The sequence below is a fragment of the Balaenoptera ricei genome, chromosome 20 (genome assembly GCF_028023285.1).
Source record: "Balaenoptera ricei isolate mBalRic1 chromosome 20, mBalRic1.hap2, whole genome shotgun sequence".
In the NCBI taxonomy this organism is placed as follows: domain Eukaryota; kingdom Metazoa; phylum Chordata; class Mammalia; order Artiodactyla; family Balaenopteridae; genus Balaenoptera; species Balaenoptera ricei.
In genome coordinates this window covers 14,308,161-14,326,495 of record NC_082658.1, presented here as the reverse complement: position 1 = coordinate 14,326,495, position 18,335 = coordinate 14,308,161, and the positions used below count along the sequence as shown (strand labels likewise).

Below are 18,335 nucleotides of genomic sequence, written 5' to 3'. Positions count from 1 at the left end.
ATAATCCTTCTAAATACAGAAGTTATCTATTATGGCCTAAATTAATCCCTGGCCTTTCTTCAACCAAAAGAGTGAGTCAATTATTGCAAAAGCATCAAAACTGCCAAACAAAGCAAAAATTATTAGATTTACTCTTTTGAACTAAGAATCACCACACATTACCACTAAGTAGAACAGCCCTTTTAAATTATGTATCTCATTCATCTCTTTTTTAAACTTTTATTCATTTAATTAAGTATCTAATGAGCACTGTGGGTAGGCAAATATGAGTAAGAGCTAGTTCATAGCTACAGAGGAGTTCACAGTGCTATGGGGAAAACATCAATACAACCAATGAATTTTAAGTCAGTATAATAAATGATACAACGAAGTATTCTAACGTATTGCAGGAATATAAATGAGGGTGTTTTGGATATTTCTATTTGCTCCTTCAGATCATTCTCCATCCTTTAACCAGCACTTGGTGTCCTAGGAGGCTGACGTAATGGACTACAGGAACTGGGCTCCCTTACCCTCCAGCCTCAAATTGGGTTCAGTAAATGAGAAGCAACAGCAAGGGTCTCTCTGCGTTCCCATGACTACTCGCTCCCTTTCCCTTTCTTGCCCAAAGATGATGCAACTTCCTAACATTGCTAGTCCCTAGGTGCTACACCATTCCTAATTGGATTCCCTTAACCCTGCCCATTCATTCTAAGTAGTCCCCTAACGACATTCTCTTTCACCTTTTGTGAGAATGTTATCTGTTTCTATCAGGACCCTAACTGTTAAGACAGGGGCACTTAACTCAGCCTGGGGAAGTCTGGGAAGACTTCTCAGAGGAGAAAATGCTTCAGCTGTCTTAATAGCCCGAGTAGATTGGGCAGGGTGGCTAGGTAAGGAAGAAAGTATTGTAACAGAGTCTAAGTAAACAGCACCATCAAAAACTTGGGAGATAAAAGAAAATGTGAAAAGAATAGTAAAGAGTGAGGAATTCAGAGTGGTGTAACAGGCATATGATGGGACACACGCATGATGGGAAACAATGCTAGAACCAAATCATAAAGAGTTTTTAGATTAAGGTATTTAACAGATCCGGTTTCTGTAATAAGTAAATTCAAAGAAAATTCAAAGAACAAAGGTGGGCGGGGGGGCAATGGGCCTATACTTTAAAAAAAACTTCAGACATACCAACAAAATACAATGTGTAGGGGCTTCCCTGGTGGCGCAGTGGTTGAGAATCTGCCTGCAAATGCAGGGGACACGGGTTCGAGCCCTGGTCTGGGAAGATCCCACATGCCGCGGAGCAACTAGGCCCGTGAGCCACAACTACTGAGCCTGCGCGTCTGGAGCCTGTGCTCCGCAACAAGAGAGGCCACGACAGTGAGAGGCCCGCGCACCGCGATGAAGAGTGGCCCCCGCTCGCCGCAACTAGAGGAAGCCCTCGCACAGAAACAAAGACCCAACACAGCCAAAAATAAATAAATAAATAAATAAATAAAATAAAAATAAAATAAAATAAAGCAAATGCCCCTAGGAGAGAGAAGACCGCTAAGAGCTCAAGGTCTAAAAAAAAAAAAAAAAAATACAATGTGTAGACCTTTCCTGCATCCTGATTAGAGCAAACCAATTATTCAAAAAGGGGGAACAGGATGAGGAAAAGAAGAATTGGAAATGTATCTCTTCATGACATGGATGAGGTTATCTTATTTTCAATTCGTTCATGTGTCTATCAATGAATGTTTATTGAAAATATTTTATTCCTATTTCTCATTTTTATAAATGTAAGTGCTAAGAAAACTTATTTTTATGAAAATTATTTTTAATGATCAACTAACAACTTGATCGGGTCCCTAATTTTGTTGAAATTGAAGGGTTGAAACCACATGACTTGTGAAAAGATGTTAGTCATTGGAGTCACTGCCTTCTCGATAACCTCATCAATATTCTAAATTGTCTCTTAGGTGCCCTGGAAGACCTCTTACCCCAGGACAATGTACTATTTGGGACGGCCTAGAGATGTGCCTTTCTTCTGTAAAGTGAAAGGAAGAAAATATGAAAAACTGATCAATTTTAGAATCTGAAAATTGAGCTCCCTTAAAAATACCCATGGGCTTTCATTCTTTTATTTCACCCTCATTGTATGTATCACTAACTCTAGCACTGACTGTTCAATTATTTCATCCATCAAGTCTTGTCTCTACTTGTTCACACTGTAGGTTCCCTGAAAGCAAGATCGGGATCCAAATCTCTTCTTGAAATCCCAGAACCTACACCTCAGGCTAAGGTGCATGTTAAGACTCTCAACAAATGATCACTGAATATGTAAATATTTCACCACCATTCCAAGTCCTCTTTCTAGTTAGAGAAAAAAGACTTGAGATAACCAAACTGGAAATCAGAAGAAACTTGAAATATCATCACCAACCCTATTTTAAAGTAAGAAAAAGGCTGGTTTACCACCTAAGTTTTCCTACCTATGTAAAATAAGAAAAACTCAAAACAACTAGGAAATAGAAAACTAAAATGTACAAGGATTCATATTTTATTACAAAAGATTTCTGGTACAACTAGCCTAATTTCTATGGAATTTGAATAATTGTACCAATTGTTCCCTCAAAAAAATCAGTTGCTATTCTCTTCATAAGATTCAAGAAAAAAATTTCATCAGATAAAAGATTATATTTCGCCTTCACTGGTTTCGAATACTTGTAAAGTCAGGATCTCAACAGTAATTAAATTAGATAACAAATGAGAACAAGTTAAAACTATAGAGCTCTGAAAAAATATTAATTTTCTTCCTAACACTGACAGACAAGTTATATATGTGAATTTCTTAGGTGACACTGCAAAAGTAGATCTTTTTGCAGTGACTATCAGACTGATCTTCACTTTGTTGAAAAGTAAATTTTGCAGAGTATGGTAAAAGAGTTCTAGCCATCAAGTCAAATATTAACTTTAATGAATACTTTGGTTCTCTATCTTTATAACTTAACATTGTCAAAACTACTAAGGTACAAACATCAGTTAATTCAGTAATAATGTCACAAAGAGAGATTCTATTATCTGTTTCAAATGAGGTCCTCTTAAACCATGTAAGCTTTTTTCAATTTCATGAATCATTCTTTAATTCACAAATATTTACTGAAGATATACTATGTACCAAGTACTGTGTTAGACATGGTATTTTGAATGTGTCAAATACTATTTTACTTTAAAAAGATAGAAGAATCTTTAAAAATATTTTTTCTTCATTCTTCTTCCTTTACAAAATTCAATTTTTTTAAGAAAGCTCTTTCAACCTTATTTATAGTATTAAATTTATATGATTCTGAATAATCTGACCAAGCAATTAAGTGTTCTACTTCACTAGAGAAAGTTGTATTTAAAGCCTGACGACATAAGATCACACACAAAAAAAAGTTGAATAAACTACCAATGTTTGCAATTCTTTTTTTTTTTTTAAATGACCTAACCGCCTCTTTTTTTTTTTTTTTTTTAATTAAATTTATTTATTTTTGGTTGTGTTGGGTCTTAGTTTCTGTGCAAGGGCTTTCTCTAGTTGCGGCAAGTGGGGGCCACTCCTCATCGCGGTGCGCGGGCCTCTCACTATTGCGGCCTCTCTTGTTGCGGAGCATAGGCTCCAGACGCGCAGGCTCAGCAATTGTGGCTCACGGGCCTAGTTGCTCCGCGGCATGTGGGATCTTCCCAGACCAGGGCTCGAACCCGTGTCCCCTGCATTGGCAGGCAGACTCTCAACCACTGCACCACCAGGGAAGCCCCTGCAATTCTAATATAACAAAAATAATTTTTGTATTGCTCCTGTACATGTAACATAGAGTTTATATAAGAAAGTTTATCCTAAAGTATGGATGTGCATTAGAAGCCAGCATCACCTTTGATAGTTTCTAATTCTCCAGCTCTATTTCAAGAACTCTTATTTACACTCTGGGTTTCTGTTTTACAGGTCTTTACTCACTGTTCACATCTACCTGTGCAGAAATATCTCCATCTACTGGCAACAGATGAAACTACAGGCTATTTTTGAAAGTACCAGCAAAAAGTCATTGAAGACTTGGATCCAAACAGTTCTCCCATCTCCAAAATCCTGAGCCATTCAAATTACTCTCCAAAGCTCTTCCACTTCTTACCAAAACTGGATAGAGGGGTTGAGGGAGAATACAATTAACTGTCTAAATGTTTGCTATATCATTTAAAGATAAAAATTATTACAATAGCTAATTTAGGGACTTCTCTGGTGGTCTAGTGAGTAAGACTCCACGTTCCCAATGCAGGGGACCCGGGCTCAATCCCTGGTCAGGGAACTAGATCTCACGTGCACACCACAACTAAGAGTTTATGTGCCACAACTAAAGAGCCCACATGCCGCAACTAAAGATCCCGCATGCCGCAACTAAGACCCGGCAAAGCCAAATAAATAAATTAAATATTTTTTTAAAATTATAACAATAGCTAATTTAACTATATGAATTCCTTCAACACACTGGTACCCCAAGGTGTACAAAACATTTATGCCTATTTTATAAGACATGATTTCATTTAAATCAATACCTATATTAATCATTATTAATGTTGCACTTGCTCCTATAAAACAGCATATAATCGGTTATGACTACTTTATTTAAAACACAATCTTTAACAAAATTGAGTTATTTGTAGTGAGGTGGATGGACCTAGAGTCTGTCATACAGAGTGAAGTCAGAAAAAGAAAAATATATACCATATGCTAACACATATATACGGAATCTAAAAAAAAAAAATGGTTCTGATGAACCTAGGGCCAGGACAGGAATAAAGACGCAGACGTAGAGAATGGACTTGAGGACACGGGGAGGGGGAAGGGTAAGCTGGGACAAAGTGAGAGAGTAACACTGACATATATACACTACTAAATGCAAGATAGCTAGTGGGAAGCAGCCTCATAGCACAGGGAGATCAGCTCAGTGCTTTGTGACCACCTAGAAGGGTGGGATAGGGAGGGTGGGAGGGAGACGCAAGAGGGAGGGGATATGGGGGTATACGTATATGTATAGCTGATTCACTTTGTTATACAGCAGAAACTAACACACTATTGTAAAGCATTTATACTCCAATAAAGATGTTTTTAAAAAAACCACAATCTTTGTACACCACTACATATAAAACAGATAACTTATAAGAACCTACTGTATAGCTCAGGGAACTCTATTCAATACTCTGTAATGACCTATATATGGGGAAAGAATCTAAAAAAGAATGGATATATGTATAACTGATTCACTTTGCTGTACAGCAGAAACTAACACAACATTGTAAATCAACTATACTCCAATAAAAATTAATTAAAAAATAAAACACAATCTTAGATCAAAAATTTCAAAATACATTAACATAATACTTTACAGCTTGAACAGTATTTTTCACACACATTATTTCTTATCTAGCAGGATCCTAAAATAAATTACACTGTCATTTTAAACATGCATTTATAACTGAAAGCATAGGCACCAAGAAAATAAGTGACTCGCTTAAAGGCACAAAGCTTATCAGTGGCATAACTAGGATATGAACCCAAATTTTCTGCCTCCAAGTTCTATACTCTTTCTACAACATCCCAACTGCCTCCAACAATAACAGTAAATAGGTCTATATTACATATGTCTGCTTTGTGACAGTTCCCAGGAATGCACTGTGGTCAAATAAAAAAGTCGTCTTAGATTTTAATAAAATTAAGCTTTTTCCACATACAGATGGCCAACAGGCACATGAAAAGATGCTCAACATCGCTAATTATTAGAGAAATGCAAATCAAAACTACAATGAGGTACCACCTCACATCAGTCAGAATGGTCATCGTTAAAAACTCTACAAATAACAAATGCTGGAAAGGATGTGGAGGAAAAGAGAACCCTCCTACGCTGTTAGTGGAAATGTAAATTGGTGCAGCCACTATGGAAAACAGTATGGAGGTTCCTCAAAAAACTAAAAATAGAGTTGCCATATGATCTAGCAATTCCACTCCTGGGCATATACCCAGACAAAACTCTAATCCAAAAAAGATACATGCACCCCAGGGTTCATAGCAGCACTATTCACAATAGCCAAGACATGGAGACAACCTAAATATCCATCAACAGATGAATGGACAAAGATGTGGTACATGTATACCATGGAATACTACTCAGCCATTAAAAAATAATGAAATAATGCCATTTGCAGCAACATGGATGGACCTAGAGATTATCAGTAAGTCAGAAAGAGAAAGACAAATACCATATAATGTCACTTATATATAGAATCTAAAATGTGACACAGGACTTCCCTGGTGGCCCAGTGGTTAAGAATCCGCCTGCCAAGGCAGGAGACATGGGTTTGAGCCCTGGTCCAGGAAGATCCCACGTGCCGCAGAGCAACTAAGCCCGTGTGCCACAACTACTGATCCTGCGCTCTAGAGCCCGAAAGCCACAACTGCTGAGCCCAAGTGCCAGAACTACTGAAGCCCGTGCGCCTAGAGCCCGTGCTCCACAACAAGAGAAGCCACCGCTATGAGAAGCCCATGCACTGCAACAAAGAGCAGCCTCACTCGCTGCAACTAGAGAAAGCCCACGCACAGCAACGAAAACCCAACACAGACAAAAATAAATTAATTAATTTTTTTTAAATGTGACACAAATGAACGTATCTACCAAACAGAAACAGACTCAGGGACATAGAGAACAGACTTGTGGTTGCCAAGGGGGAGGGGGTTGAGGGAGGGGTGGAGTGGGAGGTTGGAGTTAGCAGATGTAAGCTATTATATATGGAATGAATAAACAACAAGGTCCTACTGTACAGCACAGAGAACTATATTCTGTATCCTATGACAAACCATAAAGGAAAAGAATATTTAAAAAAAGAATGTATATATATGTATAACTGAATCACTTTGCTGTACAGCAGAAATTAACACAACATTGTAATCAACTATACCTCAATTAAAAATTAAGTTTCTTCCTTTCTTTTGTCTTACAGGAAAAAATGCTCATAATATAAAATATAAGTTTAAGAAAACCATCGGGACTTCGCTGGTGGCACAGTGGGTAAGCCTCTGCCATCCCAATGCAGGGGGCCTGGGTCTGATACCTGGTCAGGGAATTAGATCCCACATGTATGCTGCAACTAAGAGTTCATGCATGCCACAACTAAGGCGCCCACATGCTGCAACTAAGGAGCCAGCGAGCCACAACTAAGGAGCCCACCTGCCGCAACCAAGACCCGGCACAACCAAATTAAGTGATTAATTAATTTTTTAAAAAGTTAAATTAAAAAAATAAAAAATAAAATAAAAAAACCATAATCCAACCCACATTTGACAAAACAATTATATCCTTTCTTTTCTATTGCCACATTTTAGATATGTTTATTTTTTTTAATCCCATCTTTTTCCAAAAACGAGTTGAGGGGGCTGATAGCTGGTAAACAGCAAACTTTGTTAAGTCATGCTTATTGTAATCTACTTTCATCAGTAAGAGACAAAAATAATAATAAACTTTTTAAAGATTCATAATAAAAATGCTGAAAAGAAAAATATTGAGCCCAACCTAGGTTTATTCTGATTTCTTATATCTCCATTCGTGGTACTATAGAATTAAAAAAAATCAATGTCTGACATATGGCAAGAAATTGATAAATATTTGTTGACTAAACAAATGAAATAGGCTCTAAAGCAGGGGTTCCCAACCCCCAGGCCACGGACTGCTAATGGTCTGTTGCCTGTTAGGAACTGGGCGGCACAGCAGGAGGTGAGCGGCAGGCTAGCGAGCAAAGCTTCATCTGCCACTCCCCATCGCTCACATTACAGCCTGAACCATCCCCTGCCCATCCATGGAAAAACTGTCTTCCACGAAACCAGTCCCTGGTGGCAAAAAGGTTGGGGACCGCTGCTCTAAAGCATTACAAGATCCTAAAGTATTATGGGGTCCTAAATTAAAGACTCAATTATGCTTATTAAACTATCAAAATGTTTATGAAAAGTTCAAACAATGTTTGAAATCAGAAGACTTAAGTTAAAACTACAGTAATAGGAAAGTGTGAATTATAAATAATAAACTTACAAAGAAAAGAATTATAGATGAAAGGAACAGAATAGAGTCCAGAAATAGAACATGTATGTTGTCAACTGATTTTTAGCCAAGGTGCCAAGACAACTCAACGGAGGAAACAAAAGCATTTTAACAAATGGTGCTAGGAAAATCAGATATCCGTATGAAAAAAAAAAGAACCTGACCCTTATTTCTCACAGCAAATTTTTAAAAAGTTAAATTTAGGAGGATCCTACACCAAAATGTAAGTGCTAATATTATAAATATTGCAGAAGAAAACATAGAAAATTTTTAGAACTGTGGATTAGGAAAAGATTTCTTATATAGGACATAAAAAGCATGAACCATAAAGAAAAAAATTGATAAACAGGGCTTAATCAAAATTCAAAACTTCTGCTCTTTGAGACACTATTGAGGGGGGGAAAATGCCACAGATTAGGAGAAAATATTTGCAAAACACATATCTGATAAAGGACTTGTATCCAGAATACAAAAAGAATTCTCAAAGCTCAATAATAAGAAAACAACCCAATTTTAAAACTATGAGCAAAAGATTTGAACAGATATTCACCAAAGAGACACAGATGATAAATAAGTCCATTAAAAGATGCTTAACACTGTAGGTCAAAGGGAATTAAAATTAAAGCTACACTGAAGTAATCTCTACACACCAATTAGAATGGCTAAAATCAAAGACTGACAACAGCAAGTGCTGAAGTGTTGGCTAGGATTCGGAGCAACTGCAACTCTCAGACACCACTGGTAGAAATACAAAATGGTACAACTTTGAAAAACAGTTTAGCAGTTGTTTTTTTTTTTAAGTTAAACACATACTTACCATATGATCCAACAATCCTAAACATTTACCCAAAAGAAATAAAAACTTGTTCACAAAGAGAGGTGTACCCAAATGTTCATAGCAGCTTTATAAATAATGGCAAAAAACTGGAAACTAATGTCTGTGGATATTTGTGAATGGATAAACAAAATGGGGTACGTGTGTACAATGCAATATTCCTCAGGAATAAAAGGAACAAACAACTGATACACAACATGGATGGACCTCAAAAGCACTATTCTAAGTGAAAAGAAGCCTGACTCAGAAGACTACATACTGCATGATCCCATTTACATAAAATTCTAGAAAAGGTAAAACTATTGCAACAGAAAGTAAATCAGTGGTTGTCAAGGACTGGGGATATGAGGAGACTGGCTGTGAAGAGGCAGGAGGAAACTTTTGGGAAAGAAAGAAATGCCATTTGTGCAATCATCTATGTAGGAATTCCTACCTAAAATCAGGATTTATTTTAAACTAAGTTTTATGTCTGCTGTCAATTTTTAGTAAGAAACCAAATGCCAAACTTAAGACACATGTTGATATTTCTTAATTCATATCAAATGCGGTTTTTAAAAAGTCAAAGCCTTTAGATACGATTCTAAAACAAACATAAAATTCTTCACTTTGTTCAATTAATTATGTATTAGTGGAAAAATACAAAAGAAAAAAAATTTTTAATGTTAGCATTCAACTGTAAAAAATGCCAAATACTGATACCTGGAAAACTAGCATTAGTGAAATATTAGTAGGCTTAGTGTTCAGCAAAGTTGCTCTAATCAAGCAAAAATAGATATGACTGCAATCTTAAATACAAGCCAATAACTAAGGTTAGAAAATACAATGGATATGCCACAAATATAAATTAGCTGGAATTACATTAAAACATAGGAAGAAAACTATTAAACTATCCTAAACAATATGAACAAAAGCTTAAATAAACGTAAAAACATAACATGTTCCTAGGTGGGAAAACTAAATACACTTAAATGCCTCCTTTTCCCAAATTAATGCATTCTAATTACAATCCCAATGAAATTTCTTTTTAAATTTAACAATTTTAATATTCACATGTAAGAGCAAATAAGTAAAAACAGCAAAAAAATATTTCTAACACAATGAGAATATTAAACTAAATTATAAAGCTACAATAATGAAGAGTATGGCACTGAACAAGAGATAATTTGACTGTTATAACTAATTTGTTAACATAACTAAAAAGATATCACACCACTATGGAAAGGAAAAATTGATCAATAAATAATGATGTGATGACTGAGTAGCAATTTGGGGGGAAACATCTTCCTAAACCATTTTTAAAAACACTAAAATAAAATGTACTTAAATATTTACTAAGCCTCTTGAAGAAAAGGGTTTTCCTAAGTATAGAAATGATAGGAAAAACAAAGGAAAAGTTGGACAAATTTGACTCCTAAAGTAACAAATTTATTCAAAATCATTTTTCTTTCAAAAATGATCAAAATTAAAAGTCAAATAACAGACTGGGGAAAACGTCTGTAACAAATATGACAAAAGATTAGTATCTTTTTTAATTCTCAGGCAGATCACTAAGAAAAACACAAATGGCCTAAGTGGTAACTAGGACAAGACCAAACAAGGCAACAAAGAGAAATATAATTAGTAAACAGACAGGAAAATATTCAACTTCACAAGAAAATGTTAAATACTATATGCCATGAAGTTCGCGAACATTTTAAAAAACAAGAGCCAATTCTTGTAATAGAATATTAAGAGGGACACATTTATTCAATGCTGCTCTAAACAGGCACAATTCTTTTAGGAAACAGTCTGACGAAAAATTAATCAAGAACCTAAAAAGATCCACACCCTTTAATGCAACAGCACTCTCTCTATGGAAATTTCCTAAGAAAACAATCCCTTAAAAAAAAAAAAATTATCCATACCAAGGTGTTTACAAATTATCTATAATAACAGAATTTGGAAATAAAAGTTAAAACAAGAAAAAAATATGAACAATGGTTGTTGTATAGCATTCTCTTAACTGGTTATCCTAAAATCAGTCTTCGTGGTTCCCATTCCAGTCCATCCTTCCTATTGCCCAAAGATTAACCTTTCTAAACATCAAATATATCGAAGCTTAAAATCCTTCAATGGTTCCCACTACCTTAAAAAAAAAAAAAAAAAAAAAAAATCAAACTTCTTGACAAAATATAACAAGGTCCTAAAATGGGTTGGTCCCTGTCTACGAGCCTCACCTCTTGCCACTCACACCCAGTGCATCAGCCATAAAAAACACGTATAAAACTACACAGAATTACTTCTATGTCTCCAGCATTCGTTCAAAATAAAATTCCAAAAGGCTCTTAATGCATGCTGAAACAGGATTCTGCCTTCATGGAGCTTACAGCATAGACAACAAATGCCCTTCATTGAGTTAGGTCTTATGCTAGAGGAAGAGCCTCTTAGTCACAGAGGAAAGGTCAACACAGGTCAAGGAAAGATCTGTGGATAAGGGTACCTTGAGCTGAGCCTTAAGAGATAAGTATCTCAGGGGACAAGGGTAATTCCAAATAAGTGAAATTATTTTATTTTCCACACAAAATCCTGTAAGTTTGTAACAGGCTTTCTAGACAGACAACTTGAGTTCTGACATGTACTTAACCTCTCCGAGTTTCTCCTACCTCTTGAAGTTATTATGAGAATTAAAAGTAATAACAGATGTAAACTTAATACAGTGTCTGGCACTTAATAAGCATTCAGTACATGTCCCTCATACAGAAACACCTAACAATGTTGATTACAACAGTATATTTCAAGGGTTCAGCTTTCTTAGAGCAAAGAAAGTAACAGTAAACAAAAAGAAAGGCAAAGAGAGAAAAAGCAGTAAGAACAGGGTTAAACATGTCACCATACAGCCAGAGTCAAACGGTTCTCTCTACATACCATGATGATATCCTTGTACTACACATTACAACAGCACAATAACTTATATTCATAATGATACTGAATCATAAATAAAACATTAAGTTCTGTTAAGTATGGTCTATTTGAAAGGAGTAGGGCATATTACATCTTTAAAAGCCTTCAAAATCTTTAAAAGACATCAAAAATAGCTAAAATTAAAACCTTGCATGGCTAAAGCATGGATCTTCATTTACCTTGAAACCTTGAGTTATATACTAAATATGCTAAATTACATGCTAAATAAATGACATGTTAGTATGTTGTGATAGTTACAGTTCAACCAACAGGAAAAAAGTAAAATCCATGATTAAGCACACACACACACACACACACACACACACACACACACACACACACTCTCTCTTTACTCACCAATGAAAACCAAACTACATGAAGCACCTAGGCAGGTTCAGCCCCCTGCCTGAAGGTTAGACTAGAAGAGAGAAACTTAAGAGAAAAGGAAGGAGCTAAGCCACATTGGCTTCCTCCTCAGAAACCAAGAAAAAAAAAATGAGCTGGGGACATTCAAATCACTAACACCCCTAGAACAAGTCATTATGGTGTACAGGCACATTCCCACTTAGAAAACTGCGAGGTATAATCAAGTTGTAATTTTTAAAGGCTTGCATCAATAAAATATGCAGTAAAACAATACTAAGATACCAGCATATCTAAAGTGAGACTTTTAAAGGTAATTTTCCTTTAGCTATAGACAAGGTTAACCTCATTACTGCTTAGGGTTTTATAAATTAATAACATGAGAAGCACTGTACGAAAACATTTAAATTACAAAAAGTTCTGCAATAAATGTTCTGGAGAAGTAATCTGTTATTTCTCCATATCTAAGAATTTTAAATATTAGAAATTATACTGCTTTTTCCAGTCTTTGGTTTTCAAAAACAGTAATATAAAAAATTACCCCCAATTTTTTTTACCATCAAAGAATATCTTCTATCCAAACCATCATAAGAAAAGCCTATTCATAAGTATAATGTATACAAACTTTACATTTTATAATCAATTTGCTCTACAAATACTAGTTGAAATTGATAGCTTTACCATACAGCCCATTTTAATGATCAAGTGTTAATGTGTCATAAAAAATAGAAGTAGTTTAACGGACCAAATCAGATTTTAACCACCAATGACCTGAGGAATCTCAAATTGGGGATTAAATTAGCCCTTCCTTATTTGCATCAACAAATACTAAACAGTTTGCTAGTTGACTGTGGTCTCAGGAATAACATGTGGAAAAGTTTAATATCTGTTGTGGGCAGAGATCTCATGGTTCAAATACTTCTCCTTCAGTTTGTATGTATGTGTGAGGGTGTGTGTATGAGAGTGTGTGTGTGTATGTATGTGTGTGACAGACAGACACCATGCAAGAGTTGTTTACGTCTTTCAGTAAAGGGGCAACTCTACATTAAGGATATAATTGAGTAACTACAATTCATAAGGTACCTGGGAATCAAAGACCATCTATAAATTTAAAATACTAGTATGGTATTAACTTAAAGCAAAGAACAATTACTTTAAATCATCTTACAGCCCAAGTGTATTGTAAACCAAATAAAAAAATCACTACGGGATCTGGTTTTTTTTTTCTTTAATTTTCCTCTCTTATGGAACCCGAATCTAAATGAACTGTTAAACACTTAGTCTAAAGGTATGCCAAACATTTCTTAAGGTCTTAACAAAGAATCAACTTTTTTTTTTTAAACAAAACGAGGCCTAGGTTAAATATTTTATTTGGCTTCTCAAGATGGACTGAAAAGTTGGGCACCAGCTCCAGACCAATTCCTGGACGCACATCAAACACAGCCCTGTCATTTATCCAGTCAGTCAAAACAATCTTTTCCATCTAACTCTTTAATGTTTATGTCCTAAAAAGCTGCTAATTGAATCCAGTTCTTGAAATCTATGTGTTAAAATCTATACCATCTAATCTGTAAATGAACAAAAATGAAAAAATACATGTTAACTTTCCTGGCAAAACAGAAGAGAATCCACCATACGTAACCAAAATGGAGAGGGCGATGTTTTTAATATTTGAATAGTTTTCTCTTAAAATATGACAGACACAAATTCCCAATGGTTTTAAGAAATTGAGAGTATCTCAAACTGTTTTTACAATTAAGGGGACACAGTGTATTTAAAATTCCTCAGAAAAATCTAAAAATACAAAATCACTCTACAAATTTAGTCCAGTATTTTTTTGGAGGGATAGGGAATAAGTGTAATCTTTTCTCCTAACTTTACTCGTGAATTTTTATAGTGTATCATATTCAGTAAGGAAACCACAGATAAACACTTTAAGATCTGTTGAGTCACACTAAAAACCTCAAACTCATTTTATCTGCAGAAAATCAAAATCCCTGTTTTCTCCCTCATGTTCTTATTGTGTATACAGCCTAGAAGGAATTAAGTGGCCACCAGCCTATTTCTGATACTTTTTGCACACCTGGAATCACAGGTTCTTTCCACCATCACTGACACAGGACTGACTCCAGAGAGGACCAGATAGAGTAGATAAACTCTAAAGCAACAAAGATCCCTTATAAAGGTTTCCATTGCTTGGTAAGAAAATAAGGAAACTGAATGGGGGGAAGTAGGGGAGACAGGCATCTCCCAATCCAGGTTTTCCATTAAGAACCACTCAGTTAATGATTCTTTGCAATCTTCCCTAAGGAAAGTAAAACTGTCATTAAAGTAATATATTTTAAAAACTGTAGCCAACATACAGTCAGGCTAAATTCTCAAATACCTAATTCACTGCAAGTTTTTATCTCGCAAGTTCAGCCAGTGGACTGGGATGTGACACACAAGCATTCAATTACAAAATTAGTCCATATAAATCTCAAAGTCTAGTGGAGGCAAACATAATTACAGTTTATTCTTACACGCGCACCCACACACGCATACACACACAGATTCTCTAAGGAAAGCCACCTTTCTCACCACACATCTGAATATCAACGTGGATAATTAAGAATGAATACTGAAACTAGGATAAGTACACTGGTTTCCATTACACTTTTCAAACCCCAAATAATTTTTCCTTATAATGAGGTAACACGACCATGTAAGAATATCAAAAATGGCACACTGTAAGCAAAACGTACCTGTAACGTTAAAGATTTCATGCACTTGGAATCTTAAACACTTTGTAAGAAAAGCCTGCTATCTAGCAACCCCTCCAGACATTCTTTTCCATTTAGAAAAGGGAAGTGGAGGAGAGTGGGGAGAGAGAGAAAACTTCGCTTAAAGTCTGTCTGAGTACATACTTAGAAATGGACCCCAAAAAATGTGTTTTTAAAGCAGGTCTAGAGTTAGCAGTGAGACACATGTTCTGCGGCCTACAAGGAACAACCCCAAACACGCTACCCTACAATCAAACACTTCCAAAACACAGAGGGTACAATGAGCCCGAGTCGTCGGATCAGGCAGACACACCGGAAAAGTCAACCTCAGTCTCCTTCCCTCTCAAAGCCGTGCGTTTCAGGTGTGTGGCACCGGCTGCTGTGGCTGGCAGCAGAGAGGGAAGGTTCTGCACGCGGGCACAAGTGGGCGAACAAGTTAACAACCAGGGAACACACACACACACACACACACCCTCCCGTTAAGCGCTCCATCTTTAAGGAGTGTTTACTGCGCGCAGTCAGCAGCCGGATTCAATAATCCCCGCCACAGGAGCTCCTCATCCCCTCCACGACCCCACCTGGGCAGTAGCCCAAGGGCTGCTTCCCGACACCCCGGGAGAGAACCGTGCTTCTCGGTCCAGGCTTTTCGACCTCAAATCCGCCAGGAATTCCAACCGGGGGACCACCCCCCCCAACAAAAGACCCCCGAGTCACCCTTGGCTTTTGTAAGAATTTCCAAACAAGGCAGAGTGGTTTGCAATTACTCTCCCTGAACTAGGCCTTCCCACGTTCCCGACTCTCCACTCACCACTGATCGCGACCCTGGCCCTTCTCAAGGCCACAGGCACCCCCCCGCCGGCTCGGCCACCCCGCGGCCGCCCCGGCCCGGCTCCCGCCGCCCGCCCAACCCCCTCACCTGTCAGGCGCAGCTTGACGGGCCCGTTCCTCCGGCCCCCGGGGTTAGACATGTCCCTGGCGGCGGGGGCGGCGGCGGGGCTGCGGCCGCGGCGCGGGGCCCGGGGCCGGCGGGCGGCGGGCGGGGCGGGGGCGACGGCGAGGCGCGGCGCAGTCACCACAGCGGCCGGGGCTGGGGCCCGAGCAGCCGGCACCGCGGCCGCCACGGCCGGAGGGTCCCGGATGTGCCGAGCGTCGTCGCCATGAGCCGCGGAGGGAGCGGGACGCCGAGCTCCCCCCTCCTCCCACTTCTCCTTCCTCGGCCCGGGACGCACAACAAAGCGGCAGCCGCGGCCGGCCGCGCCGCCTCCGCCCGCTCCCGCGCCCCCGCTGCCTCCACGCAGCCGCCTCCGCCTTTCCCTCCTCTCGGCACGGCAAGGCCCAGGAGCCGACGGGGCCGGTCGGTTGAGGCGGGCGGTGCTCGGCGGCGCCGGAGCAGGACTCGGGGCTCGGCCGCTTCCTCCTCCACCCGCCCTCTTGTCTGAGGGAACCGGGTCTTGGGGCCGCCGCCGCCGCCACTCGTCGGCTCCGGGGGCGGGGAGGAGACGGGGGGGGGGGGGGGGGGCGGGACCGCCGGGGGCGGGGCCGGAGGGCGGGGCGGGGCCGGAGGGCGGGGCCTGGGCAGGCGCGCGCAGGGTGCCCCGGGCGCTGGGGCGCCAGGCCCGTGTTCGGCCTGGGCGCGGCGGTCTGGGCTGGTGTGTCCTGCTGTCCCATGCAGGAACTTGAGGAAGGAGCGGGCAAAGCAGCAGAGTGGCGGCGCCGAGGTCTGTGGTGCCAGGAGGGCCTAGTGTTCAGCCCGCTTAAGGGAGAGGTTTTGTCAGTGCAATGCAGACCGCTTTTATTAGACGCCCACAGCGTGCAGGGTTGAGAGGCTGGGGCGAGCAAAGTTATAACCGAATCCGCTGCGCTCCGGATTGAGCGTCGCTGGGGTGAAGGAAGAGACACTATTCCCTTACCGAGGGTTCCAGCAAATCCCCCGGGGTGTTTTGGTCCTGGTATCGTAGTTGCCACCACCATCCAGGACTCACCTGGTGAACGAGATCAGGTTACCGGCCTGCTTGGGCTCTTTTTTCAGCTGTAGCTCAAGGATAGGAGGATAATAATGCCTGCAAGGATAATTAACAAGATAAGCCTTCGAGAGCAATGTATGAAAAGCTTTTCGTACAGTACTGTATTTCGTTATCTCAGGAGGGAAAAAATAGAAAATGAAATAAAAATAAGTGTACCTTACCCTTTGACCCTGTAATCGCACTCTTAGGAATTTATTCTTGATATGATAGTACAGATGTTCTTTGCAAACTTCGGTTAATAACAAAAGGAGGATGAGCTAACAGCCTAATGGCGAATTACATGAACAGCATGGGTTTTAATGCCGCCATTTAAATGGCAATTATGAAGACCATATAATATGGAAGAGTTAACAAATAATCAAGTTTAAAAGCAGAATAAAAAGTTGTATGTATGCATGCAAACGTATGCATGGGGGATTTTTTGTGTGCTTTGTTAGTTTTGCTTAAGACTACTACTATTGCAATTTTAAATGTTTAATAAAGTCTGATATATTTTAATCCTAAGTCAGTGTCAGTCATTTCTTTTAATTCATCAGTGATGTCATTTTATTCTCCAGATCAAGTTACCTCCAAGAACATCTCATCAGTCTGGATACAGCCCTACAATTAAAGTGATCCAAAAATTATATAAAGTTCTGGAAGTTAGACTAGAAATTCAGGGGACGGTGCTAGAAATTCATTCAACAAATACTGAGTGCCCACTATGTGCAAAGCAGTGAACAAGTTCCTTTAAAAATGCTTCTTTGTGCTACAGAAGCTCTGAAGATACACTAATCAATTTCAACAATAGTTGTGATCACAATTTAAAAGACTAGATGTATAATGGCAATAAAACTTAGCAAACTGATGTATACATACGCATTTGCCTCATTCTAATGGCACCCACTGTTCCCAGCCACCCACTAACACAATTTGTAGCTTTGTATTAGGTAACAGAAGTTAGGATTTCAGAACACAATGGAGGAGCTGTGGAGATTGCCTGTTGCGAAGTTTAAAGCAGTACATTCAAATATGTAAGTGACAGTTCAGAAAAATGTATACATGCTTAATATGCAGAGGAGGATTTGTTTACGCTTGCCTGCATGTAAGTTTAAATCTCATTGTTTAAAAAAAAGATTCAGATAAGAATACTTTAGGGACTCCCTGGTGGCCCAGCAGTGGTTAAGAATCCGCCTGCCAATGCAGGGGAGACGGGTTCGAGCCCTGGTCAGGGAAGATCCCACATGCCATGGAGCAACTAAGCCCGTGCGCCACAAATACTGAGACTGCGCTCTAGAGCCTGCGAGCCACAACTGCTGAGCACGTGTGCCACAACTACTGAAGCCCACATGCC

General features: G+C 39.0%; 1 protein-coding gene across 1 annotated transcript in view; it reads right to left on the bottom strand.

The window, feature by feature from the left end:
* Positions 1-15,991, bottom strand: part of SMURF2 (SMAD specific E3 ubiquitin protein ligase 2) — a 120,877-nt gene extending 104,886 nt beyond the window's left edge. Inside the window, exon 1 of the mRNA XM_059907352.1 lies at positions 15,895-15,991. Coding sequence (XP_059763335.1) covers positions 15,895-15,946 — 52 coding nt within the window. The 5' untranslated portion in view covers positions 15,947-15,991. The remainder of the gene's footprint in view (positions 1-15,894) is intronic.
* Positions 15,992-18,335: the final 2,344 nt, after the last annotated feature.